Below are 26,792 nucleotides of genomic sequence, written 5' to 3'. Positions count from 1 at the left end.
ACTCTTGGCGAACTAAAATCTATCAATCTCAGTCTTGAAATTTCCAATTAACCCCCTGTCACAACAGCATTTTTGGGAAGAGAGTTCCAGATTTCCACGACCCTTTTGTGTGAAGAAGTGCTTCCTGACATCACCCCTGAACGGCCTGGCTCTAATTTTAAAGTTATGCCCCCTTGTTCTGGACACCACCCCCCCCAACACAGGAAATAGTTTCTCTCTATCTACCCTATCAAATCCTTTAATTAGCTTAAACACCACAATTAGATCAACCCCTTAACCGTCATACGCAAGGCAATACAAGCCTAGTCTGTAGAACCTGTCCTCACAACTTAACCCTTTAAACCCTGTTATCAGTCTGATGAATCTGCGCTGCAGCCCTTACGAACATACAAACATACGAATTAGGAGCAGGAGTAGGCCACTCAGCCCCTCGAGCCTGCTCCACCATTCAATAAGTTCATGGCTGAACTGATTTCTCCGCATTACCACCTACCCCTGATAACCTTTCAGCTCTTGCTTATCAAGAATCTATCTACCTCTGCCTTATTTCTCCTCATCTCTGTCTTAAATGGGCAACCCCTTATTTTTAAACAGTGATCCCTAGTTCTAGATTCTCCCACAAGGGAAAACATCCTTTCCACATCCATCCTGTCAAGACCCCTCAGGATCTTATATGTTTCAATCAAATTGCTCTTACTCATCTAAGTTCCAGCAAATACAAGCCTAGCCTGTCCAATCTTTCCTCACAAGACAGCCCGCCCATTCCAGGTATTAGTCTAATAAACCTTCTCTGTACTGCTTCCAATGCATTTACATCCTTCCTTAAATAAGGAGACCCATACTGTACACAGTACTCCTGATGTGGTCTCACCAATGCCCTGTATAGCTGAGGCATAACCTCCCTACTTTTGTATTCAATCCCCTCGTGATAAACGACAACATTCTATTAACTTTCCTAATTACGTGCTGTACCTGCATACTAACTTTTTGCGATTCATGCACTTGGACGCCCAGATCCCTCTGCATCTCAGAGCTCTGCAATCTCTCACCATTTAGATAATATGCTTCTTTGCTATTCTTCCTTCCAAAATGGACAATTTCATATTTTCCCACATTATACTCCATCTGCCTGATTTTTGCCTACTCACTTAACCTATCTATATCCCTTTGTAGCCTCCTTATGTCCTCGTCACAACTTACTTTCCTACCTATCTTTGTGTCATCAGCAAATTTAGCAACCATACCTTCGGTCCCTTCATCTAAGTCATTTATATAAATTGTAAAAAGTTGAGGCCCCAGCAGAGATCCCTGTGGCACACCACTCATTATATCTTGCCAAACAGAAAATTACCCATTTATGCCTACTCTCTGTTTCCTGTTAGCTAGCCAATCTTCTATCCATGCTAATATGTTATCCCCTGCACCATGAGCTTTTATTTTCTGCAATAACCTTTGACATCGCACCTTATCAAATACCTTCTGGAAATCTAAGTACAATACATCCACATGATTTCCCTTTTAACAAAACCATGTTGACTCTGCCTGATTACCTTGAATTTTTCTAAGTACCCTGTTATAACATCTTTAATAATAGCTTCTAACATTTTCCCTAAGACAGATGTTCAGCTAACTGGCCTGTAGTTTTCTGCTTTCTGTCTCCCTCCCTTTTTGAATAAAGAAATTACATTTGCTATTTTCTAATGTAGCGAAAGCTTCCCTGAATCTAGGGAATTTTGGAAAATTAAAACTAACACATCAACTATCTCACTAGTCACTTCTTTTAAGACCCTAGGATAAAGTCCATCAGGACCCGGGGACTTGTCAGCCGCAGCTCCAACAATTTGTTGAGTACCACTTCCCTGATGATTGTAATTTTCTTGAGTTCCTCCCTCCCTTCCATTTCCTGACTTACAGCTAATACTGGGATGTTACTTGTATCCTCAATAGTGAAAACCGATGCAAAATATCTGTTCAATTCATCTGCCATCTCCTTATTATCCATTATTAATTCCCCAGACTCACTTTTTATAGGACCAACATTCACTTGTTAACTCTTTTCTTTTTTAAATATCTATAGAAACTCTTACTATCTGTCCTTATATTTCTCGCTAGCTTTCTCTCGTACTCTAATTTTACCTTCCTTATCAATCTTTTAGTCAAGGTCCAAGGCCAATACATCATTCCTGAGGTGAGGTGCCCAGAAATGAATGTGGGACACTAAATGGGGTCTAACCAAAGCTCTGTATAGTTATAATTCCATCCCTTTGTATCTCAGAACCCTTGACGTCAAGGCCAACACTCCATTCATCTCTTTAAGTTATTTTTGCACCTGTCTACCTGCTTTTAGTGATGTTTTTAATTTGCAAAAATAAAGCAAATGAAGAATGAATACCTGAATAATGAATATATCAGAGACCAAGTAAAAGACTTGAGGGGGAAAGGGGGTTGGACTGGAAAATTAGCCAATATCAGTGTGGTTAAAGGAGTCTACATTCTGGTTAATTGATCATAAAATAAAATGGAACAGAAGAGCAGCAGGAGATATTTAAACCTGGAAAGGGACAGGCCAAGAACATTCTGGTTCAAACTAAATGGGTTACATAAAGACAATGATTGAGAAATTGAAAGAACAATTTGAATGGAAGGGAAAGACATGCAATAAGTACAGGGCAAATAGTGAAACCCACAATGGGAATTACAAAGCAGCATGGAAGAGAAACGGAGATTAGGGAGACTGAGGTAGGGAATGAACGAAGGATGCTCATGACCAGAAAGAGAAATAGTAATCAGTATAAGAAGCAAAAGTATAGCTAAAGACATGGGGCCACTTGGATATGAGGGACTGGAGCAGATACCTAAGTATTTTGCATCAGTTTTAACAACGAAGGTGGCACTATAATATAGAAACAGTTGAGGAGGATGTGATTGGGCAGTACATGAGGGCTGAGGGACTCATTATGTGGAGAGACGAGAGCAACTGGGGTTGTTCTCCTGCGAGCTGATACAGTTAAGGGGAGATTTAGTAGAGGTGTTCAAAATCTTGAGGGGTGGGGATGGTTTGATAAGGTGGGTGGGTCAGTAACTAGAGGATGCAAATATAAAATAATTAGCAAAAAAGCCAGAGGGGACGGCGAGGAGGCTTTTTTAAGCAAATTTTGTTATGATTTGGAATGCACTGCCTGAGAGGGCAGTGACAGCAGATTCAATAGAAACTTCCAAAAGAAAATTGGACGAATACTTGAAAAGGAGAAATTTGCAGAGCTATGGGGTAAGAGCAGGGGGAGTGGAACTAATTGGATAGCTCAAAGAGCCGACACAGGCACGATGGGCTGAATGGCCTCCTTCTGTGCTGTAAGATTCTACGATTGAGGGAAGTATTAAAAAGGAAACTGTATTAGAATGGAATGAGATGGTGTACATCCACAAATGCTGAAGAAAGTTGGGAAAGGATAGCAGAGGCACAGTCTGTAACTTCCTGAAAATCGTTGGAAACAATTATTCTAAAGGACTAGAGTGTGGAAAATGTTACACCTTTGCCCATGAAAGGTAAAAGGGATAGGCTAGGAAATGATAGGGCAGCTAGCCTCACCTCAGTTGTGTATAAGCTGCTAGAGCTCATAAAACAGGATGAAATTAGTGAACTCAACAAAGACATGGGGTGAGATTTTATCAGCCCCCGGGTGGCAGGCTGGGAGACAGGAAAGCAATAAAACGCTGGGGAACCACGTCGGGACAGTTCCCGAGGCCGTCCTGCCGCCAGGGATGTTTCCCAGTGGCGAGAGCAGCAGTAACTCAGCTACCCGCCGACCAGAGGCAAGCAGCCAATTTAGCCTATTAAAGGCTCAGTTGAGGGTCACCTTGCCAGGCTGCCAGCATTTTGCCGGTGATGTAGTGGGCCTTCCTGCCACATGAGGAGGCCACCAGCTGCATGGATGAGGCTTCCCTGAAGCCTCCTTGGGTGGGCCACTCGAGCCAGAGGCTCCAAGGCCCCAGAAGGGGGCTGCCAGTAGCCATGGCTGCCCTCGCGGCCCCGAAGCCGCTGTTGGTGGGGTTTCCCCTCCGAATGCCAGGGCCTGCCTGCTTGGCCCTGGCAGAAAATTGAAGTGTCTTCCTCCCCTATGAGGGCACCTCAAGATGGAGGCGCCCTCTCCAATTCCTTGCTGCCTTAGCCACCTCTCTCAGTGGTGCTGCTGAGGCTTCTGAGCTACTAGCCCTCATATAGGGCCAGCAATGTGGAGCACCCGCCTGCCATCCTTAACGGCGGGCCCATCGGGTGCCAATTAAGTGGGTGCCTCCAGAAAGATTGCCACTGTAGTCCTGTTGCCTGCCTGAGTTGGCTAGGGACCTGCGTATGGTCCCGACACCAGGATTTACCCCCTTCTGAGAAAATCCCGGCCATGGACTCAACATAGTCAGCATAGATTTGTAGAGGGCAGCACCTGCTTGGCAATTGAGGTTTGAGGAAAGTACAGTTTATAAACAAAGGGAATGTGATAGATGTATATATGAATTTTCAGAAGACAATTGGTAATGTGCCACATGTCAGACATTTTACAAAAATGAAGGCTTAGGTTATTAAAGGGAATATGAGTAGGAGAGATGTCAGAAATGGAGGCTTTTTAGCATTCAGCTGTGATTCGGTTGGCAACACTCTCACCTCTGAGTCAGGAGGTTGTAGGTACAAGTCCCACTCCAGAAACCTGAACACACAATCCAGGCTGACACTCGCAGTGCAGTACTGAGGGAGAGCTGTTCTGTTAGAGGTGCCGTCTTTCAGATGAGATGTTAAACTGAGGCCGTGTGTCTGATCTCTCATGTGGGTGTAAATGATCCCATGGCACGAATTAATGAAGAGCAGGGGAGTTATTGCCAGTGTCCTGGCCAATATTTATCCCACAACCAAAATCATTAAAGCAGCAGCTTTTTTGTACTTGTTCATGGGATGTGGACATCACTGGCAAGGCCAGCATTTGTTGCCCATCCCTAATTGCCGTGGACAATTGAGTCGCTTGCTAGGCCATTTCAAAGGGCAGTTAAGAGTCAATCACATTGCTGTGGGTCTGGAGTCACATGTAGGCCAGACCGGGTAAGGACAGCAGATTTCTTTCACTGAAGGACATTAGTGAATTCCAGATGTTTTTTTTTTAACGATCAATGATAGTTTCATGGCACCATTACTGAGACTCGTTTTCAATTCCAGATTTTTATCAATTAAACATAAATTCCACCAACTGCCATGATGGGATTTGAACATGCGTCTCCAGGGAATTAGTCTACACTTCCGGTTACCAGTTGTCAGACAAGCCCCCCACCTGCCAAGAATGAGGAAAATTAATTTTGCCACATGAACGTTGATTTTAAACAGTTGTTGGTGAAGAAAGAACTTGCTTTAAAAAATTTGAGACTTTGGCTGGAGAGAGACATTAGCATATCAACAGACAGTGCTTCAAAGGACAAAGGGGCTATTCCCTGCTCCAATTTAATCTGCAATGGACTTTTGATTACCAGATGTTGAAGGTGGAAAGGCTAGCATTCCAGGTTAACTGCTAAGATGGCCGAATACACAAACAGACGTGGTTGGACCGGTTTGGTCACATGACTAACTGGCTGTTGGAGGTTTTTTTTAAACTTGCCACAGAGAATTTGAACTCAGAAGGCTGTTTGCTCCTGGACTGAGAACACCTCTCTCCTGTCTGCTCTCATCTCGCTCTCACCAGCTTCAGAAACCATTGAAGACACATGAACCCGAAGACAGAAAAGTCTCCTACAGTGAACAAGGTTTAAGAAGAATACTGGACCCCAACGAAAAGCAAGACTACTTACAAAAGGACTACAGTGAGCTCAAAGCACAGAAAACAAGAAACTCTTCTTATATTGCCTCAGACCTTTCCATTTTATTTTTCTTCTCTTTTCTGTCTCTATTTGCATGTGCATATCGTGGATGCCTGCTCGTGTGGGGCACGGCCTATATCTGTAGGCGTTAACCGTATTAGAGTTTAATTTTTAGTAAGTTTTATAAATTTCACTTTTCTTCCTTAACCTAAGAAAGCCTGTTTATGCTAATTTCTTTGCCTTATAATTGGAAAGTGGTGAACAAGGATTCACCAAAGGGGGAGCTCACAACACAGTGTGTTTAAAAATTAAACCCTGTTAGAATAAGACCAGGTGAAGACAGTAAAAGACCCCGAGACACCTTTCTCACCTGGTCGTAACACTAGCCCGGTAACATTACTACTATACTACATCTACTCATCCGATCACTATCACAGTATTGTTTGTGGGAGTTTGCTGTGCTCAAATTGCCTGCCAATATTCCTACATTACAACAGTGACTATACTTCAAAAGTACTTACTTGGGGTGTCCTGAGGTTGTAAAAGGCACAATATAAATGCAGGTCTATCTATTTTTCGTTGTCAATATTTTAGTATAGTTTTGGGAACTGTGCTAAAATCCTTTTTTTTCATTGCTATCAATGATTTGGGCAAAGACAGAAGAAGAATGGAATTGAAGTTTGCTGATACAATTTTAGGGATATGGTGAAATGTAAGAAATAATACAGGACATATTGCTGGAATGGGCAAATAGGTGGCAAATGCAGTTTAATGCAAAGAAATATGAAGCAGTACCTTTTGGGGGGAAAAGAACAGTGAAAGGCAACTATGCTCTTAAACAAAGTTACAGTAATGAAGAAAGCCTTGAAAAACTGAAGCTTTTTCCACTAGAATAAATAAACTTGAGGCAGATTTATTAGAGGCGATTAAAATATTTAAAAGGTTGCAAAAACAGGGAGAGAGCGTTTCCACTGGTTGTAGAATCAATAATAAGGAGAAAGACTCAGGATTATCACCAAAAGATGTAAAGGGAAGCTAGAGGAATTCTATTTCACACAGAAGATTATTAGAACATGGAGGGATTTGCTACAAGTGGGTACTGAACCAGACTGCATTACTAAAAAGGGAATCAGATACACATTTGAAATGGAAGAATGTAAAATCCAAAGTGAGGAACAGAGAGATTCAAGACTCTTGATGCATAAATCTTCAAAGATAGGGATGTCAGTGGAAAAGGCATGTAGGACTTTCGAGTAAGGACATTGAATATAAAAGTAAGGAGATAATGGTTGAATTAATTTGTGACATTGACGAGGCTACAATTGGAACATTGTGCACAGTTCTGTCACTGCATTATAGAAGGAATACTACATCATGAAAAGACAGCAGCAGAAGATTTATTGAAATGATACCAGGAATGAGAACTTATAGTTGTGAAGAAAGGCTAGAAAAATTGGAGTGCTTTGTTCTCACTGGATTAAAGAAGTTTAAGGTGAGTATAATGGACATCATTAGAATAGTGAAAGGTTTTCAGAGGAGAGGATTGTGAGCGTTTCGAGTGGTTGGTGCGTCACTAACAAGGGGGCACGATTTGAAGATTTCTATTTAAAGACACGAAAGGGATGTTAAGGGATATGCTTTTCACACAGAGGATTATTGGAACATGGAATGCTTTATCAGAAGTGAGGCAGAGACTAGGACATTATTTTAAAAGGGAACTGGTTAACTGTTTGAAGAGGAAGAATACGGGAGATGAAAGTCAGGGAAATGGAACTTATCTGATTCTGTACCTGAGTAGAAATTAGAACTCACCAACCATATAATTCAGAGGTTAGAACTCAGCTGGCATATTGGTCCAATGCTTGGTATCACAATTTAGGAAGGACGTCAAGACGGCACAAAGGAGATTTACTATGTACGATATGGGGTATGGTAACATAGTGGTTAAGCTACTAGGCTAGTAATCCAGAGATATGCACTAATGATCCAGAATATGAGTTCAAATCCCAGCATGGCAACTGTGCATTGTAAATTCACTTAATTAAATAAATATAGAATAAAAAGACTATTGTCAATAATAGTGAACAGGAAACTACCAGATTGTCACAAAAACCCATCTGGCTAACTAATGCCTTTTAAGGAAGGAAATCTGCCATCCTTACCTGGTCTGGCCTACCTGTAACTCCAGACCCACAGCCCTCTGAATGACCTTGCAAGCCACTCAGTTGTCTCAATACCTACACTGCATAGACAACTGCAGTTCAAAAAGGTTGGCTTGCCACCACCCTCTTAAGGGCAATTAGGGATGGCAATAAATGTTGGCTTTGCCAGCGACACACACATCCCATGAATGAATAATAAAACTATAATGGTACCAGGAATAAGGGACTTCAGTTATCTGGAGGGATTAAAGAAGCTGGGATTGTTCTTCTCGGAACAGGGAAAGTTAAGGGGAAGAGCTGTTCAAAATTCTGAGGGATTTTAATAGAGACGCGAGGGAGAAATTGTTTCCACTGGCAGGAGGGTCAGTAACCAAAGGACACAGATTTAAAATAATTGGCAAAAATGCTGCGGGGGCGATGAGGAGAATTCTTTTTACACAGCAAGTTGTTATGATTTGGAATCCTAAAGGGTAGTGGAAGCAAATTCCATCGTATTTTTCAAAAGGGAATTGGAGCTCTATTTAAAAAATAAATTGCAGGGCTATGGGGAAAGAGCAAGAAGGAGCTGGCACTAATTGGTAGCTCTTTCAAAGAGCTAGCACATGCATGACGGATCAAATGGCCTCCTTCTATGCTGTATGATTCTATGATTTTCTAACTACATTATTACATGTATCTTTGTTACATGCACTTTTTTAACCAGGTGAACTCTTATTACCCAGATTACATACAACTACAGCCCAAACATTCAACATCCTAACAAACACAGCAAGTTTAAAAGCAATAATTCATCCAGCCAAGACATTCTTTGGACAATGTCCCATTGTAACTAAAACATGCCCAACACACAGTCATGGCTAGGAAGTCTTGATAAAGAGAATACTCTGGAAGATGTGAAAACAATAAAGGAGACTTGTGAGATGTGGTTTACACATCATGGGCTGACAATTCATAAGTAATATTGGTTAGCCAAGTATTCTCCAAGACTTAGAAATAGTTTTATTGCTCTGTTTATGCTGTGTAATTAGAAAAGAAATAGGTAAAGATAATTTGACAAACAACACAACTGTGTGGCCTTGAATGCAACTTTGGTGAGAAGGTCTGCACTACAGGTGACCTAAAGACATCCAATTGGTGAAAAAATGGTCACCATTCTTGCTTCAAGCTGCTTGAGTCAATTGGGTAACTGTATTCCTGTTAGGATAGGGAATGTGGCACTATTTCAGCAACTGTTTTAGGTTGCACTCTAAAATTTTCTTTCAGAATTTTTTTATTACAAAAAGAAAATCAGTAATTGCATTGCAATTTGATACAAACTTCAAGAAATTTAATCAAAGACATTTTTGGTACGCAACATATTGGAAACCGGACTTTGACTGACTCTATCCATTTGCTAACAGGACCAAATAAAGCTTCAGATTTGAAATTTTGCTCATCAATTCTGAGTACTGATTTTATGACCGGGACGGGGTGGTCCGTGGGGGGGGGGGGGGGGGGGGCGGGGGGAGCGGTTGGGGGGAGGTTATTTTTCCATCATTGACCTAAAGATTAAAAACCTTCAATGATTCATTACAGTGCAACAATGTCAAAGAGAGAAAGAAATGCAGCTATTTCTTGCTGATCTCTTTCCATCTGGAGCAATGAAATTTACAAACAACTGCCCACCTGTGAATTTCCCTCATCAGCAGCAATGCATTCTTAATTAACCTCACAATATTGTATTGACAACAATTATACTTAGCATCTTAGAAGAGCAGTCCTGGTTAAAGGCAACTGTACCTCATCGGTTAAAATAGTACATTGTGCATCGTGTGGTATAACATTCTCTTGTCCTTAGAAAAACAATGATCATCTGACTACTGGTGAGCAATGCTACAGGAGATCTGCTAATAGTGTAGAAAACTGACTGTTGCAATATTGGTTTGATTAACGATCTGACAGCATGCAAGCTGGGACATAATGCTTGCAGAGTTTGAAATTCCACATTGCCCTAACATCAGCATTGAACTTAATTATTTAGAATTTTTACAGTAATCTGTGGTAAGGATTAGTGCTGTTCCTGGTAAACAACTGGACATCAATCAAATAAAAATGTGAATATTCCAGCCTAATTATAAAGCCAACTATTGGATTCCAGGTCAGTGGTAATAAGATCCATCACACCACTTCTAACTATGAAGCATTTAAAGGGAAGCTAGATAAGAAAATAAGGGATAAAGGAATAGAAGGATACGTTAATAGGGTGAAATGAAGAGGGGCGGGAGGAGGCTCATGCGGAGCATAAACACCAGCATGGAGCAGTTGGGCTGAATGGCCTGTTTCTATGATATATATTTGAGGTCATTCCGTCATCTATGTAATCCACTTTACTCAAATTAATGGATTGGCAAAGTGCTCCGCAGACACATAAACCACCCTTCACTAACACCCTCAACTTAATACCCCCTTTATAGAAATGCAAGTCACAGGCTTCAACAGTCTCCACAAACCTTCAAGAAGATGTTCAATTATTTCTTCAATGGAGGGGCTAAGAAACAGAAACAGTATTTCCAGCAAAACTGTTTACCTGAAAATGCTAACTTGAAAAGAAAAATGACCTCTGGGGTGAGGAAACAAGTCAAAGTGAGAGAATCAAAGCTTCAGAAAACAACAACAAGGTAATCATGAACTTAAAAAAAAAGAACATATTGGAGAGCAAATCATTAAAAATACATGACTTCAGCCTGTGTGAGGAGCTTTCCTATTTCTATTCTGTGTGTCCTACTTCTCATTCTCTGTAACATTATATCATTCTATTCAGATGTATTGCTTAAGGATGTGGACTCGGTAATGTATTGGCTAGCTGCCTGGTGTAGACTGTTAGAAAAACTGAGCGCCAATGTTTTGAATTAGTATGTCCAGACAGTAAAACAATTTAAATTTTTTGTTTTAATTACTTTGATGCACTTTCAAATGGGAGAGAAAACAGAGCAAAACTGCTTAATGGACAGTCCGATAGTTTCCTTTATGATTTCATATTTAAACAGAAAATACTTATACAGCGGTTTATCACATCACCAATCGATGTCACGAAACGCAGGCATACAGTGAATTACTTCGAAGATCAGTGACTTATTTTGGTGGTCAAGCAGGGCAGTCATTGGTGCACAGCAAGATCTCATAAACAGCAACGTGGTGAATAACTGATTGTTGGTGTGGTTTGTTGAGCGATGGTTTTTGCCTGGGATCCTTGTGAATAATGTAATGGGGTCTTCAGCGTCCAGACAAACAGGTGGACCAGGCATCAGTTTAACGTCTCATTCAAGGTACAACACCTCTGACAGTGCTGCACTCCCTCAGCACGGTGTCAGCCCAGATTATGGCTTGATGTCAGCAGTGGGGTTTTGAACCCACAACCTTCTGACTCAGAGGAGAGGGAAATGTAACTGCGGCAACAAATGTTGTTATAAGTGAGGGTGCTACAACAACAACAACTTATATCAATAAAAGTGCCTTTAACGTAGTAAAATGTCCCAAGGCACTTCACAAGAGCGTTATCAAACAAAATTTGACACTGAACTATGTAAAGAGGTCTTAGGGCAGGTGATAAAAAGCTTGGTCAAAGCAGATGGGTTTTTAGGAGCATCTTAAAGGAAGGTTGTGAGAAGTAGAGAGGTGGATGGGATCAGGAAGGGAATTCCATAGCTCACAGCCTCGGCAGCTGAAGGCGCGGCTTCCAATGGTGGAGTGATTAAAATTGGTGATGCACAAGCGGCCAGGATTGTAGAGGCACAGAGTTCTCAGAGGCTGTAGGAGAAGGTTACAGAGACAGGGAGGGGGGAGGCCAGGGAGGGAATTAAAAACAATTTTAAAATTGAGGCATTGCTGGACTGGAAGCCAATGTAGGTCAGAGAGTACAGGGGTTGGGGGGTGAGGGATTGGAGATGGATGAGAGGGATTTGGTACAAGTGTGAAAATATTCCATATTTTAAATCCACATTCAGTCTTTGTTTAATGTTTATAAGAGGTAGCTTTATGGACTGCAGGATCAAATGCTGTGGGGGCTTACAAAACGGATGCGCTGGGGAGATGTTGTGCCCACACATTGATCAGCATGAGTTAAGCTGAGGTTCTGAAATTTAAGCTTTCAAACACTAAACACACGACATAAAGTAAATTGATATCTGAATATCAGCTGCAAGGAAAACAAAAATATTAGGGAAACAGATTCCGAAATTTAGGTGCATTTTAAATGCCCAACAGCACAAAATGAAATTGTCGGTTCTCAAAAAAAAAGCTCAAAGTCTTCTGCCCATCTTGGGTAATTTACTGCTGTTTCCATAGCAACCCCATACACCACAGCCATTGTGGGATGTCCTAATTCAAATTCCTGTGCTGGATAAAACTGGCCCACTATCGTATAATAATTTTATATCAAGGTTAACTCCTGGTGCGATTCCCAAGCAAATGTTTGCAGTACTCTCACCTCAGAGTCATCAGATGCTGTGCTCAAATCGCACTCCAGATATCTGAGTGCAATAATGCAGACTGGTACTGAAGGAGTGCGACTGCACTGTCTGAGGCCACTGTCAGATGAGCTGTTAAACCAAGGCCCTGTCAGCCCTCGCAGCTGGACATAAAAGGTCCCACTGTCCTATTTCGAAAGAAGAGCAGGGACATTGTCTCCAGTGTCCTGGCCAATATTTGTCCCTCCACTAACACCACAAAAAAAAACCTGATGATCTGGTTGTTACCTCATTGCTGTTTGTGGGATCTTGCTGTGCGCAAATTGGCAGTCACCTTTGCCTACAGTACAACAGTGACTACACTTCAAAGAAGTACTTCATTGGCTGTAAAACGCTTTGGGATGGCCTGAAGGCGCTATATAAATGCAAGTTGTCTATTCATTTCAAAGCTGGATAGTGCAAAGAAATTTGAATTTGTTAAGTGATTTGTTCAGTAATGTACTGACCTCGTTACAGATTACCAACACCGATGTGGCCAATGTCACAAATGGAATGGATTTGTAAATGAGAAAAAACACAAATATAAAAAGTTACTGAGGTCGCGTCGCGAATGATGGACAAGTCATTGCGGGAGTCTGATAACACACACAGCAAGGGGGGACTTGCGGCGAATTTAAAATAATGGAATCAGTTTTACCATTGAGCTGGTTGTAAACCACTTCTTCCAGATGCTGCAGCCGCTGCAGGATGTTGTCCCTGTCCTTCAGGAGTTGCTCTCTGCTACTCCGGCCCATCACTCTGCGATCTGAGATCTGAAGCAGCTCCTCTGAGCGTTCCGAAATGCGACAATAGACGGAAAATAGGACTATTCCCAGGAAGACGAAGATGTTGACGGTGAGCAAAGTTTTGATTCTTCTTGCAGGAGCCATGTAACCGGAGAGGGTCCAGGTGAGGGCACATCTGGCTTCGCAATGCAACACCTGGGATGGTCCAGTGAAGGGTTGGTGGTGGGAGAGAGAGAGGGAGAGAGACAGGTCAGCCTGAGCTGCCCAGATAGTCTCAAAGAGGCGGCAAACAGCTTCTCAGATAACAAGACAAATAACAGCAAGCAGAAAAGTACTCCGAGCGCTTTGGCATCTATCGCTGCAGAAATGCTCCAAGGCAGTGCCTCTCGGTCCTGTGATCAGGGGCTGCATTGAACTCTCATTGCTGATGGGGTCTGTGTTTTAAGCGGAAAAGAGGAACAATGGGGTTGATTGGATCTTCACGGTGATGCATCATCCGCTCTCTCCTCTCTAGGCTTTGTATGGCATTCAGCTCCGGCAGACGCTCTGCTTGTGATGAGAAAGGGGGAAGGAGTGAAACAGCCAAGCAACGCAGCACTACACTGACGCAAAGACATCACAATCACTTGCTATGCTCTGCTCTTAAAGCTACAACATCCAGCCTGCAACTTCCACTGATTCACATCATGGGAAGGTTCTCTTTTTGAGTTGAAGTGGGCTTTTCTTTTGCAAACAAACAATAATCCTGGCACCTCACACTAATCTGTACTTTAGCACAATTAAATTAATTTGTGGTAAGGCAACCTTTTTAACCTGAGGAGGAATGTATACCCCTGTGTGTCCTGCTTAACGTTTGTCCTTCAACCCACACCAACAATAGCCACATCTTGCTTTATAGGTAATGAAACATAGTGATGAGAGGGAAGAATGTGCAGGGTTACGAGCAGAAGGTGGGGGAGCATTTGGAGAGCAGGTGCAGTCACGATGGGCTGAATGGCCTCCTTCTGTGATGTAATAATTCTGTGATTCTGTGAACATCCCAAAGGGGCTTCACAGCAGCTTTAATGAACAAATTTTGACACCGAGCCACGCATCAAGATAATGGGCCAGATTTTGCGGGAAAAAAATCGAGGGGCTGGATTTTACGACGGGCGGACGGGAGCTGGCCACCAACATAAAAGTCAGTGATTAACCCACTTCTGCCCGGCCCGAGGATCTGACCTGCATTTTACGGGTCCCCGGACTTCAATTGTTCTGAGGCGGGACTTCCACCCACTTGAGGGAGGAAGTCCCACCTCATTGAGCTGCTGGCCAATCACAGGCCGGCAGCTCTCAGTCCCAGCAGCGCCACCAGGAGCGGTGGCCACTGCTGGGACTGCAGCCCAGCTGAGGACATGGAGCCAGGACTACAAGTTAGTTGGGGTTTGCCTCGCCGGGCTAATCAATCGCAGCCCGCTGAGGCAAGGATGGTCATTTGTGGGGAAGGGGGGGCATCTCGGATCCTGGGGTGGTTGGAGCAAGGGTAGCCCTCAATCAGGCACCCTGTGCCCGTTTGTCAGGGCCCTTCCCCCCCGCCCCGGTGCGCTACTGGATGCCCACTTGCCATGGGTAAAATCCCCGTGGAGGTAGGCGAAGGCCTTTAAGTGGGCGTTAAGTGGGCCACTTGAGGGCCTTGATTGGCCTGGAGTGGGCGGCCCATTTCTCGCTTCCCCACGGCCCATGTAAAGCGGGGTGAAGGCGTGAGCAGGTCGGGAAGGCCTCCCGGAGCTTCCTGCTCAATTTTACGCAACCCTCCCCTGCCACCATTCAACCCGCTGGGATGGCGTAAAAATCCGGCCAAGGTGTCTGAATGATGCTCAGCGTTATTCATGAGTACATCGTCCAGGAAATTTTAGTGCGGAAAAGATACCCCGTGAGTTGTGAATCACCATAGGTTGCTGGTGATTTGCATTACTCTGCCATTAGCCGCGAGGAAATGGCATTTCGCCCTCAACCTCCCTGCGACTTTCATGAAGTTGCTGCATTTGGGTATTAATTGTCCATGAAACACAGTGCAGTTAAATTCATTCAGTAATTATTTGCATAAATACCTTTTAACAATATGATAATTGTTAATGACTGCCAATCAACCTCTCTTGCCCAGAAAGTGAACAATTAAAAGTGTGGAGTCTCATTCCTTCAGGTTATGAATTGTTGTTGGAGATTTAAAAAAAGTCAAATTTAAATGTTTAAATTTCTGTTCTTACTTTTTCTTTCTATCTCATTACTTTCTCTTTTAATCTAATCATTCTTTCCCTCTCTTTATTTTTCCTCCCTACCTGTTGGCCTGAATCTTACAACTGGAATGCAAATTCCAGAAAGAAGGATCTTGCATTTCTATAGCACCTTTCATGACCTCGGGACGTCATGAAGTGTTTTAAAAAAAGAAAGACTTGCATTTATATTGTTATGACCAAGGTCGGAGAAATACTCTGTTAATTCAGTCCCACTTCTCCACGGGTCACAGCATATCAATAATTTTTTTCCCACCTGCCGAAGAATAACCAATTAGAGTCTATTTGTCCCCCAGAATAAAGCACACCAAACAGGTTTCTTTAAACAACAACCTTAACTATTTATACAACAAAAAGTTTTAACCACTAATGAGATAAATCTATAGATGTGAAAAGCTCCTTATTTCGCCAGCCTACATACACACACACATACATTTTTTAAAAACTGGCTAACTTGGAAAAATGGGTTTTGATTTATAGCTGTTTCTTAGGAATAGAAGGAAATAAGAAAATAAATCAGTTTGTCACGTTCTGGCAGGAAATTCTTTGGTTGGGTGAGGTGTCCCGGAGTCAAATAGTTGGATGCCATTCAAAGTCTCTCCAGGTGAGGTTGATGAACAATTCACTGGTTTTTAAGAGTCCAAAAGAAGGTAAACCTTCCTGAGCTGATCACATGACCAGACACAGTGTCTCCCCTGTCATTCAAAATGTTGTTCTGAGGAGGGCAAAAACCCCTGTCTGGCTTCCTTGAAACTGCTTGTTTCCTCTATTCTTGTATACAAAGTCAACCTCCAAAAATTTCAGCTATTTGCAGGTGTCCATGTCCACTGAAACACACAGAATTCTAAGATTTTAGTACAAAAAATAAAGCCTCTTCAAACAATAATAGTGACTTTCACAACCACCGGCTGTCTCAAAGTGCATTACAGCCAATGAAGTACCTTTGAAGTGTAGTCACTGTTGTAATGTAGGAAATGCAACAGCCAATATGTGCACTGCAAGCTCCCACAAACAGCAGTGTGATAATAACCAGAGGTATTGGTTGACGGATAAATATTGGCCAGGACACTGGGGAAAACTTCCCTACTCTTCTATATGGTACCATGGGATTTTTTACATACACCTGAGAAGGCAGTCAGGGCCTTAGTTTAATGTCTCATCTGAAAGACGGCACCTCTAACAATGTAGCACTCCCTCAGTACTGGACTAGGAGGGTCAGCCTACACTTTGTACTCAAGTCCCAGGAGTGGGACTATGAATCTACAAACTTTTGACTCAGAGCAAGAGTGCAACTCGCTGATCCATGGCAGGCAGGATAGGAGGGGCAGGGGAAGAATGCAATTCACAGGTACTCACACACCAGCGAAGAGCTCTCTCTTGCCATGCAGAAAGAAATTTGCAGTATACACACTATTTTATATTCACAGTATAACTTTGGTTTGGCCAGCTTAGTTTCACACTCTAGTGCAATGCAATATAACTGTAGCTCTGTTTTCCTCCTGAATGTCCCAAGAGTGAGAATTTTATCACTGAACAAAAATCAAGACAGATGTGTTTAATTATTTACTTCACTGGTCCTGTCATCAGATACGTTATCTGAAGGAGCTTTAGGCAACTGATAATTTTGCAGCTACACACGAATCTGCACATGGCCAAATCAGACAAAATACCAATATACAGAGAGGCCAAAACTATAAAGACAGCCATTTATATTTATCTAATTTATCTACATTTAATGTAGAAAGAATGTGTTCTAAAATGTTTCACAGAGGCTTCAGGAAGATATGGTCACTGAGCTACATAAAGAGACATTAGGACATGTGTGCAAAAGTTGGTCAAAGAGGCAAGTTTTAAGGAGCGTCTTAAAGGAAGAGAGCGAGTCGGAGAGGTTTAGGGAGGAATTCCAGAATTTAGGGCCCAGGCAGCTGAAGGCATGGTGACCAATGGTGGAGCGATGAAAGTCAGGGATGTTCAAGAGGCCAGAATGGGAGGAGCATAGAGATCTCAGTAGGTTATAGGGCTGTTGGAGATAACAGAGATAGGGAGGGACAAGGAGGGGTTAGAAAGCAAGGATGAGAATTTTAAAATTGATGTGTAACTTGCCTACTTGGGAGCTAATGTCTGGCAGCGAGCACAGGGGTGATGGGTGAATGAGACTTGGTGCAAGTTAGGATACAGGCAGCAGAGTTTTGGATGAGCTTAAGTTTACGGAGGATGTTAGATGGAAAGCCAGACAGGAGAGCGTTGGAATAGTCATGTCTGTAGATAACAAATGAATGAATGAGAGTTTTAGTAGCAGATATTCAACCTGCATAGTTATTGTGCATTCGTATACAATAGAATTTATATATGCAGGTGTATAAAATGCAAGTCTTTCTTCCCCTCATGTATTTCTGTAGGTGTCCCTGAGGAACCACAGGCCCTGAGAATGGTAGGCTCTCCTTACTCACTAATTTGGCATGAATAAAATAATTGCCATGCACAAAATGGCTGCCACCTTTATCTACATAACAAAGACGACTCTAAGGTGATAGTTAGAAACAGTCAGATCCACCTGCTTCACCCCTGTGTCTTAAATACATCATGGGCTGGATTTTAACAAGCCCTCGACGTTGTGATCCATGGTGGGGAGGGGCCTGAAGATGGCTCCGGATGGGGCCCGCCATGGACCTCGATGCTGGCAGGGCCTGGTCCGATCCTCTCGGCATTGGCGAGGCTCCATGGTGGCACCAACCCCCCTTTGCTGGGCAACGGGAAACTACTTAACATATCAAAATCAAGTGAATGAATAAATTACAATACAATGCAATCTTGAGGGCACGCCACGATCTTTGGCGCAGTGGCCAGCACTCCAGCGCCTTCAATTCCTGGTCCAGGAAAATGCAGCGTGACATTGGTGGGAAGGGGGGGGGGGTGGTGGAGGTAAGATTTTCAGTGCGCGAGAGGGGGCGAACGGGGTCAAATACACGTAATGGATGTAGGGGATGGTGGGAAGGGTCGAAGTTCAAACTTTGTGCAGTCTTAGGGGGAAGGTCACATTTAAAAGGTAAGTGTTTTTTGTGGAGGAAGGGCAATTAGTTGTTGTAATTGTTATTGGGGATGTGGGCAAGGGGCATAACAAATTTATTCATTTAATTTGAGGGGATATTTCTTTAAAAATTTAAATGTGCCAGCAGGGCTGGCTGCTCTTTAAAAATGGCACGAGCGCCTGCACACAGGCAGCTGACGCCATTGCCAGGGACAGACAGCCCACCCCTCCTCCACAAGATTGTGGTGGGCCATCCCGGCTATTTAAATGAACCGCCGTGCTTGAGATCGCAGCAGCTCTTTGGCGTGCAGTCCGCACATTTTTTGAGCTTGCGGCTGTGGCGGGCTCTTAAAATCCAGCCCAATATTGCACAATATCCGTTACACCCCTGCATCGCGCTGTTCTCCAAGTATTTATCGGACTCTCTCAAATTGCCAAGAGTGTCAGCCTCCACTAGGTTTGTTAGATGAGTATCTCGTATTCATTACACCGTAGAAAAAGCAATTAAATCTAAGCTGTCAGCTGTGGCTCAGTGGGTAGCACTCTGAGTCAGAATGAAATGGGTTCAAGCCCCACTCCAGACACTTCAACACCTAGTTTAGACTGACACTCCCAGCGCAGTACTGAGGGAGTGTTGCACTGTTGGAGGTGCCACCCTTCAGCTGAGATGTTAAACCGAGGCCCCGTCTGCCCTTCCAGATGCTCAAAGAAGAGCAGCTGAGTTCTCCCTGGTGTCCCAGCTAATGTTTATCCCTCACCAACAACCTCCCTAAAATAAATGATCTGGTTATCATCACATTGCTATTTCTGGGTGTTTGCTGTGCACAAATTATCTGATATGTTTACTACATCACGGCAGTGACTACATTTCAAAAAGTGCTTCCTTGGCTTTAACGCACTTTGCAACATTCTGAGACCATGCACGATGCCATGTAAATGTTACAATATGAACAGCTGCAGCTAGTTGGGACTCATGTTACCTGAATGTTCTGTGTCATGACAGAGCCCTGAGAGTAGGGGGTGCCCATGAAACCAAAAAGCTCCAACCCAGGGTAACTCACCGATACAGGTGTAATCATTCCACAGACACTGGCCAACACCATTACCACAGCAAGTTGGCAGTCATGTCCACTTGCAACATGGAGAAATTCACAAAAGGTGGGCAGGGCAGGGGGATGGGGGGAAATACAACATAGAAATTACAGTATAGGAGAAAGGCCTTCACACCTGTACTGGTGCTACTTCTTCAAAGGGAGCTATCTGCCCTAATCCCGTTTCCCTCTATTTTTTATAGGGCTAATTCCGCTTGTCAGGCACTACCAGTGGTGAATGCATCTTCCGATTTCCCAACCAGTGAGTGTCCAGTGGCTGATATGTGCAGCTTATAATTTAAACTGTATGGAAAATCTGGAAATTGTGGTCCCATGGCTTTCTGATCAATCATTGGTGAGCATCACTTCTCCCCATGGGGGACAGGTGAAGAAATCAGCCTTATTCTGTTTCAAATACTGATCAAGTTCTTTTAATCGTTGTAATCTCTACCTCAGATGCTGATATGGTGAAACATTCCATGCTGTAATAACTGTGCAAAATACATAGGCATTAATTGTGTACACTAGCTGAGTTTTACCTGGGTGTCTCTTGTAGTCTGTGATTCTTTCATTGTGCATTCTAACCATCTCCCTATTATATTCAACGGCATTACCATCACAGAATCCCACAACATCAACATCCTGGGGGTTAGCATTAACCAGAAACTTAACTGGACCAGCCATATATATGCTGAGGCTACAAGAGCAGGTCAGAAGCTGGGAATTCTGCGGCAAATAACTCACCTCCCCAACGCCTGTCCACCATCTACAAGGCACAAGTCAGGAGTGTGATGGAATACTCTTCACCTGCCTGGATGGGTGCAGCTCCAACAACACTCAAGAAGCTCAACACCATCCGGGACAAAGCAGTCCACTTGATCGGCACCCCATCCACAACCTTAAACATTCACTCCCTTCACCACCAACACACCGTGACAGCAATGTGTACCATCTACAAGATGCACTGCAGCAACTCACCAAGACTCCTTTGATAACATCTTCCAAACTCTTGGCTCTACCACCTAGAAGAACAAGGGAAGCAAACGCATGGGAATACCACCACCAGCAAGCTCCCCTCCAAGCCACATGCCATCCTAACTTGGAACTATATCGCCGTTCCTTCACTGTCACTGGGTCAAAATCCTGGAACTCCCTCCCTAACAGCACTGTGGGTGTACCTACCCTACACGGACTGCAGTGGTTCAAGAAGGCAGCTCACCACCACCTTCTCAAGGACAGTTAGGGATGAGCAGTAAATGTTGACCACAGTGACACCCACATCCCACGAATGAATAAAGAAGACAAAGTGCCAAGCGTTGTAGGTGGAAAACAATCTTTGAAATAACAAAGGGGAAAGAAAGCCAGTTATTTTATGCCATTTTTTCTGACTTTGGACCAGCTGACATATACACAGATACTTGTTTGTGTTCAGTGGTATATTCACTTAGAACATGCATATGCATACACACATACACACACATTTATGTTTGTTCGTATCTATATGTATATATATTGATATGTGTGTGTATGTATAATATAGCTACTCAGTATGTTAATCAGGATGTATTCTCAACTTAGAAGGCAACCACGCCATGATACCAGTTGCACTGATTCAGAACAGATTTGTTCTACACAGTCCCTTATTCTCTGAGCTGCTATATATTTGGAATGTCACAAGTTGTTTCTTCATCTGGATTGGAGGTAATCAAGGTTCAGAGTTCCACTCCAGGATTAGATTGATTTCGACAGTATATTAGCTCCTAGTAAAACCCCTGGAGTGTTCAATTCAAGCAGAAGTCTGGAATAGAAATTGTTCCCTGCACACTTTTCTAATTTTTCACTGTTGGTGTGAATGTGTTTTTTTGAAGTCAGGTTGATGTTTATTAATGTTAACATTATATCCTGCGATGGTTAAGACGACATGATTCTCAATTCATCAGTCCACTAACCACAGTGAATTCCAAATTATATGAGAATCAGTTAATGACCCCCGAGAGTCATTGGCCCTGAATTTCCTGGAATGTAGGAATTCCACCAATGTTTATGCTGGTTTTGACGCCAATTTTAGTGATGGGAATTTATGCTGAAATTTGCCTGCGCTGCTGCGTAAAAATTGGTATAAGACAAGTGCAAATGCAACGTCACCAACAGAATTAATGGCAAATGAATTGCCTCATTCTCAAAGCCAATTGACTCCGTCTCCCCTCTTTGTGCAAAACAGGGGCACCCCATTGGGAAGCCCATTCCAGAAACATTTAGGGTGGTATTTTATTCGTGGTGCGCCGTTCCCGACGACGGAGGTGGAAGTGGGCGTTACTTCTGTTTTTGTGTCGGGAGCTGGTTCCCACACGATTACTATTAAAATATTAAGGGCTGGCGGCGGGCACAGGATACACGTGCGTTCACATGTTGGAGAAAGTTTTACATCGGTGAAAGCCGCTATCATTGAACAATGCAGAAAGTATGGCTGGGTTTTAAAACAGCCCCCTGGACAAATAGGGAGGCTCAGCATCACAGCCACAATGGCCCTGCCCAACTCCACAAACTTAGTCAATTATCCCGTTTTTCCGACCAGAAGTTCTTGTCTCTCACTCCCACTCAAGCTTCTCCTCCCATTATTCATTTTTCTATTGTTATTTATTGTCATTGACCTCCCCCCTCATCACATCCAACGTCATTGAGCAGACATAGTCTGGCCTCATGGTTCAGCGATGCCTATCTGCAGGCTCTCCTCCAGGCCGTTAGGGAAAGGCAGGAGCTGCTCGATCCCCTAGAATGCACCAAAAGGCCCCCCTGCCTGACCATCTGAAAAAGTGGATGCAGCATCGGAAACGGGTCAACAACCTGCTCTGAACTGCCAGGGTAAGTGTGATGGTCACATCGTACCAAAGGGTCTCTCGTGGGGTTGACATGAATGTATATTTGCAAGTCGGTAGGTATGCCAGGCAATGATGGGTGATCGGCCTCTGTGTCGCATGGCATTTGAGGCCAAATCGGGTGAAAGTCTGGCAGATGTGAGGGCTTGGATGCAAGGTGCGACTGAAGGGCCAGCATGTGTGATGGGGATGCGTGCAGAGAATGGGGTTAGGTGTCACTTGACATAGAAATAACTCTGCACTTTGCCATGCAAGGCAAGCAGAGGCATAATGTGAGAGAGAGTTTGAAGAGAGGCGGTGGTGTTCCTGACCTGAGGCTGCTCAGCCCTGCTGAAGAAGAGGCTCTGCATCTCGCAGGAGAGGAGGGAGGACAAGCAGTAGCAGATGGTAAGGCTGGAAAGGCCAGGTGTAAATGTAGAAATGTGTTCAACCTGGTGATGGCACATGCGCACACAGGTAGAACATGCAGAGATGTGTAGCTGTCATATTGTGATGAACCTTAATGTGGTTCAGTTAGTTCTGTACAGCAGTTCATCTCAATCCCAGGTCCAGGCTGCAGCCACGTGAAGAACCTGAAGATTCCACCTGGGAGGACGATGACACACTGTCCCAGAGGATGCACTGTCACTTGCCTTTTCCTCAACCTCCGACAACGCAGTTACACCCACACAGGTTGCAGAAGGGCCGCATTTAGAATCAGGGTCACAATTTGGTGATCACAACACAGACACATTACAGCAGCGGAAGGGGACTGTGACAGCCAGGTCTCCTGACACTCGGAGGACTGCTGGGGACTGCTGATGCTGGGCCTCGGGTAGTGGCCACAAGAAGCCTGCTGGACATGCAGAAAAAGGTAGGGGAAAAGATCTCAGAGATGCCAAAGGTCATGCGCAGCTTTGCCCACACAATGGAGGGGTCCATGCAAGTCATGAGTTCCTCCATGTCTCAGGCATGTGAGTGCATTGCCTCATCCATGGAGAGGTTGGCTACCACCATGGAGAGCCAGATAAATCACTCAACCCATATATGCTCTGTCCTGCATTCCATCCCTCTAGCTACAGGCTCAGTGCAGCAGTGGTTAACTGAGAGGGGGATGAACGACATGGACCTACCTCCAGGTGCCCCTACCCCTCAGGGAGATATGTAGGTGCCGTTGTGTATCCAGATGAATGAGGAGTGCTTGCCAACTGCCTCAGGGCCATTGTCTCAGGGCAGGGTGAGCAGCCTCTCCTTATCCCCTCTGGCATTGACCCCTTACATCCAGTAGGAGAGGCCATGACGGCTGCCCCTGCACCAGTGCAGGAGACCCCCATTAGGCCAGCGTCCTCAAGGTCTTGGACCTCCAGAGGAGACCCGCCAGAGTCTTCAAAAGCAACAGGGCAGCGCACAGCACAGACGGCCTCCATCTCAGCTGCTGATGTCGGGCTTGCACCAAGATGGAGTGGCTATAAGCGCAAACATAAGAATTATTGAGGGCACAAAGGTGACACGAGGGTCCATCAGCAGTATTTGTCACATGTAAATATTTTACAATGTATCTGTTTAAAATTGCTCATGTGTGCATCATATTCATTTTGTTCGGACTAGCTTAGCTGGAGAGCTAAATGGACTGGCATGCGTCATGGTTGGCACACTGAGATAGTCACACTGAGATAGTCACACTGAGATAGTCACACTGAGATAGTCACACTGTGATAGTCACTCTGAGATAGTCACACTGTGATAGTCACACTGAGATAGTCACACTGTGATAGTCACTCTGAGATAGTCACACTGAGATAGTCACACTGTGATAGTCACACTGTGATAGTCACACTGAGATAGTCACACTGAGATAGTCACACTGTGATAGTCACTCTGAGATAGTCACACTGAGATAGTCACACTGTGATAGTCACACTGAGATAGTCACACTGAGATAGTCACACTGTGATAGTCACTCTGAGATAGTCACACTGAGATAGTCACACTGTGATAGTCACACTGTGATAGTCAAACTGAGATAGTCACACTGAGATAGTCACACTGTGATAGTCACTCTGAGATAGTCACACTGAGATAGTCACACTGAGATAGTCACACTGTGATAGTCACACTGTGATAGTCACACTGAGATAGTCACACTGTGATAGTCACACTGTGATAGTCACTCTGAGATAGTCACACTGAGATAGTCACACTGTGATAATCACACTGAGATAGTCACTGAGATAGTCACACTGTGATAGTCACACTGAGATAGTCACACTGTGATAGTCACACTGTGATAGTCACACTGAGATAGTCACACTGTGATAGCCACACTGAGATAGTCACACTGTGATAGTCACTCTGAGATAGTCACACTGAGATAGTCACACTGTGATAATCACACTGAGATAGTCACACTGTGATAGTCACACTGTGATAATCACACTGAGATAGTCACACTGTGATAGTCACACTGAGATAGTCACACTGTGATAGTCACACTGTGATAGTCACACTGAGATAGTCACACTGTGATAGCCACACTGAGATAGTCACACTGTGATAGTCACTCTGAGATAGTCACACTGAGATAGTCACACTGTGATAATCACACTGAGATAGTCACACTGTGATAGTCACTCTGAGATAGTCACACTGAGATAGTCACACTGTGATAGTCACACTGAGATAGTCACACTGAGATAGTCACACTGAGATAGTCACACTGTGATAGCCACACTGAGATAGTCACACTGTGATAGTCACCCTGAGATAGTCACACTGAGATAGTCACACTGTGATAATCACACTGAGATAGTCACACTGTGATAGTCACACTGTGATAATCACACTGAGATAGTCACACTGTGATAGTCACACTGAGATAGTCACACTGAGATAGTCACACTGTGATAGTCACACTGTGATAGTCACACTGAGATAGTCACACTGTGATAGTCACACTGTGATAGTCACTCTGAGATAGTCACACTGAGATAGTCACACTGTGATAATCACACTGAGATAGTCACTCTGAGATAGTCACACTGAGATAGTCACACTGTGATAGTCACACTGAGATAGTCACACTGTGATAGTCACACTGAGATAGTCACACTGTGATAGTCACTCTGAGATAGTCACACTGAGATAGTCACACTGTGATAATCACACTGAGATAGTCACACTGTGATAGTCACACTGTGATAATCACACTGAGATAGTCACACTGTGATAGTCACACTGAGATAGTCACACTGTGATAGTCACTCTGAGATAGTCACACTGAGATAGTCACACTGTGATAATCACACTGAGATAGTCACACTGTGATAGTCACACTGTGATAATCACACTGAGATAGTCACACTGTGATAGCCACACTGAGATAGTCACACTGTGATACACTCTGAGATAGTCACACTGAGATAGTCACACTGTGATAATCACACTGAGATAGTCACACTGTGATAATCACACTGAGATAGTCACACTGTGATAGCCACACTGAGATAGTCACACTGTGATAGTCACTCTGAGATAGTCACACTGTGATAGTCACTCTGAGATAGTCACACTGAGATAGTCACACTGTGATAGTCACACTGTGATAGTCACACTGAGATAGTCACACTGAGATAGTCACACTGTGATAGTCACTCTGAGATAGTCACACTGAGATAGTCACACTGTGATAGTCACACTGTGATAGTCACACTGAGATAGTCACACTGTGATAGTCACACTGTGATAGTCACTCTGAGATAGTCACACTGAGATAGTCACACTGTGATAATCACACTGAGATAGTCACTGAGATAGTCACACTGTGATAGTCACACTGAGATAGTCACACTGTGATAGTCACACTGTGATAGTCACACTGAGATAGTCACACTGTGATAGCCACACTGAGATAGTCACACTGTGATAGTCACACTGAGATAGTCACACTGTGATAGTCACTCTGAGATAGTCACACTGAGATAGTCACACTGTGATAATCACACTGAGATAGTCACACTGTGATAGTCACACTGTGATAATCACACTGAGATAGTCACACTGTGATAGTCACACTGAGATAGTCACACTGTGATAGTCACTCTGAGATAGTCACACTGAGATAGTCACACTGTGATAATCACACTGAGATAGTCACACTGTGATAGTCACACTGTGATAATCACACTGAGATAGTCACACTGTGATAGCCACACTGAGATAGTCACACTGTGATACACTCTGAGATAGTCACACTGAGATAGTCACACTGTGATAATCACACTGAGATAGTCACACTGTGATAATCACACTGAGATAGTCACAC

General features: G+C 43.6%; 1 protein-coding gene across 2 annotated transcripts in view; it reads right to left on the bottom strand.

Annotated features, from left to right (window-relative positions):
* Positions 1-26,792, bottom strand: part of galnt9 (polypeptide N-acetylgalactosaminyltransferase 9) — a 321,001-nt gene that overhangs the window by 252,245 nt on the left and 41,964 nt on the right. Inside the window, exon 2 of one of the 2 annotated variants that reach the window (XM_068054616.1) lies at positions 13,137-13,770. The exons of the other annotated variant lie outside the window; for it this stretch is intronic. Within the exon in view, the coding sequence (XP_067910717.1) occupies positions 13,137-13,368 (232 nt within the window). The 5' untranslated portion in view covers positions 13,369-13,770. The remainder of the gene's footprint in view (positions 1-13,136; positions 13,771-26,792) is intronic. 2 annotated transcript variants of the gene reach the window in all.

Source organism: Heterodontus francisci, chromosome 23 (genome assembly GCF_036365525.1).
Source record: "Heterodontus francisci isolate sHetFra1 chromosome 23, sHetFra1.hap1, whole genome shotgun sequence".
Classification (NCBI taxonomy): domain Eukaryota; kingdom Metazoa; phylum Chordata; class Chondrichthyes; order Heterodontiformes; family Heterodontidae; genus Heterodontus; species Heterodontus francisci.
This window is presented reverse-complemented; position numbering and strand designations above follow the sequence as displayed.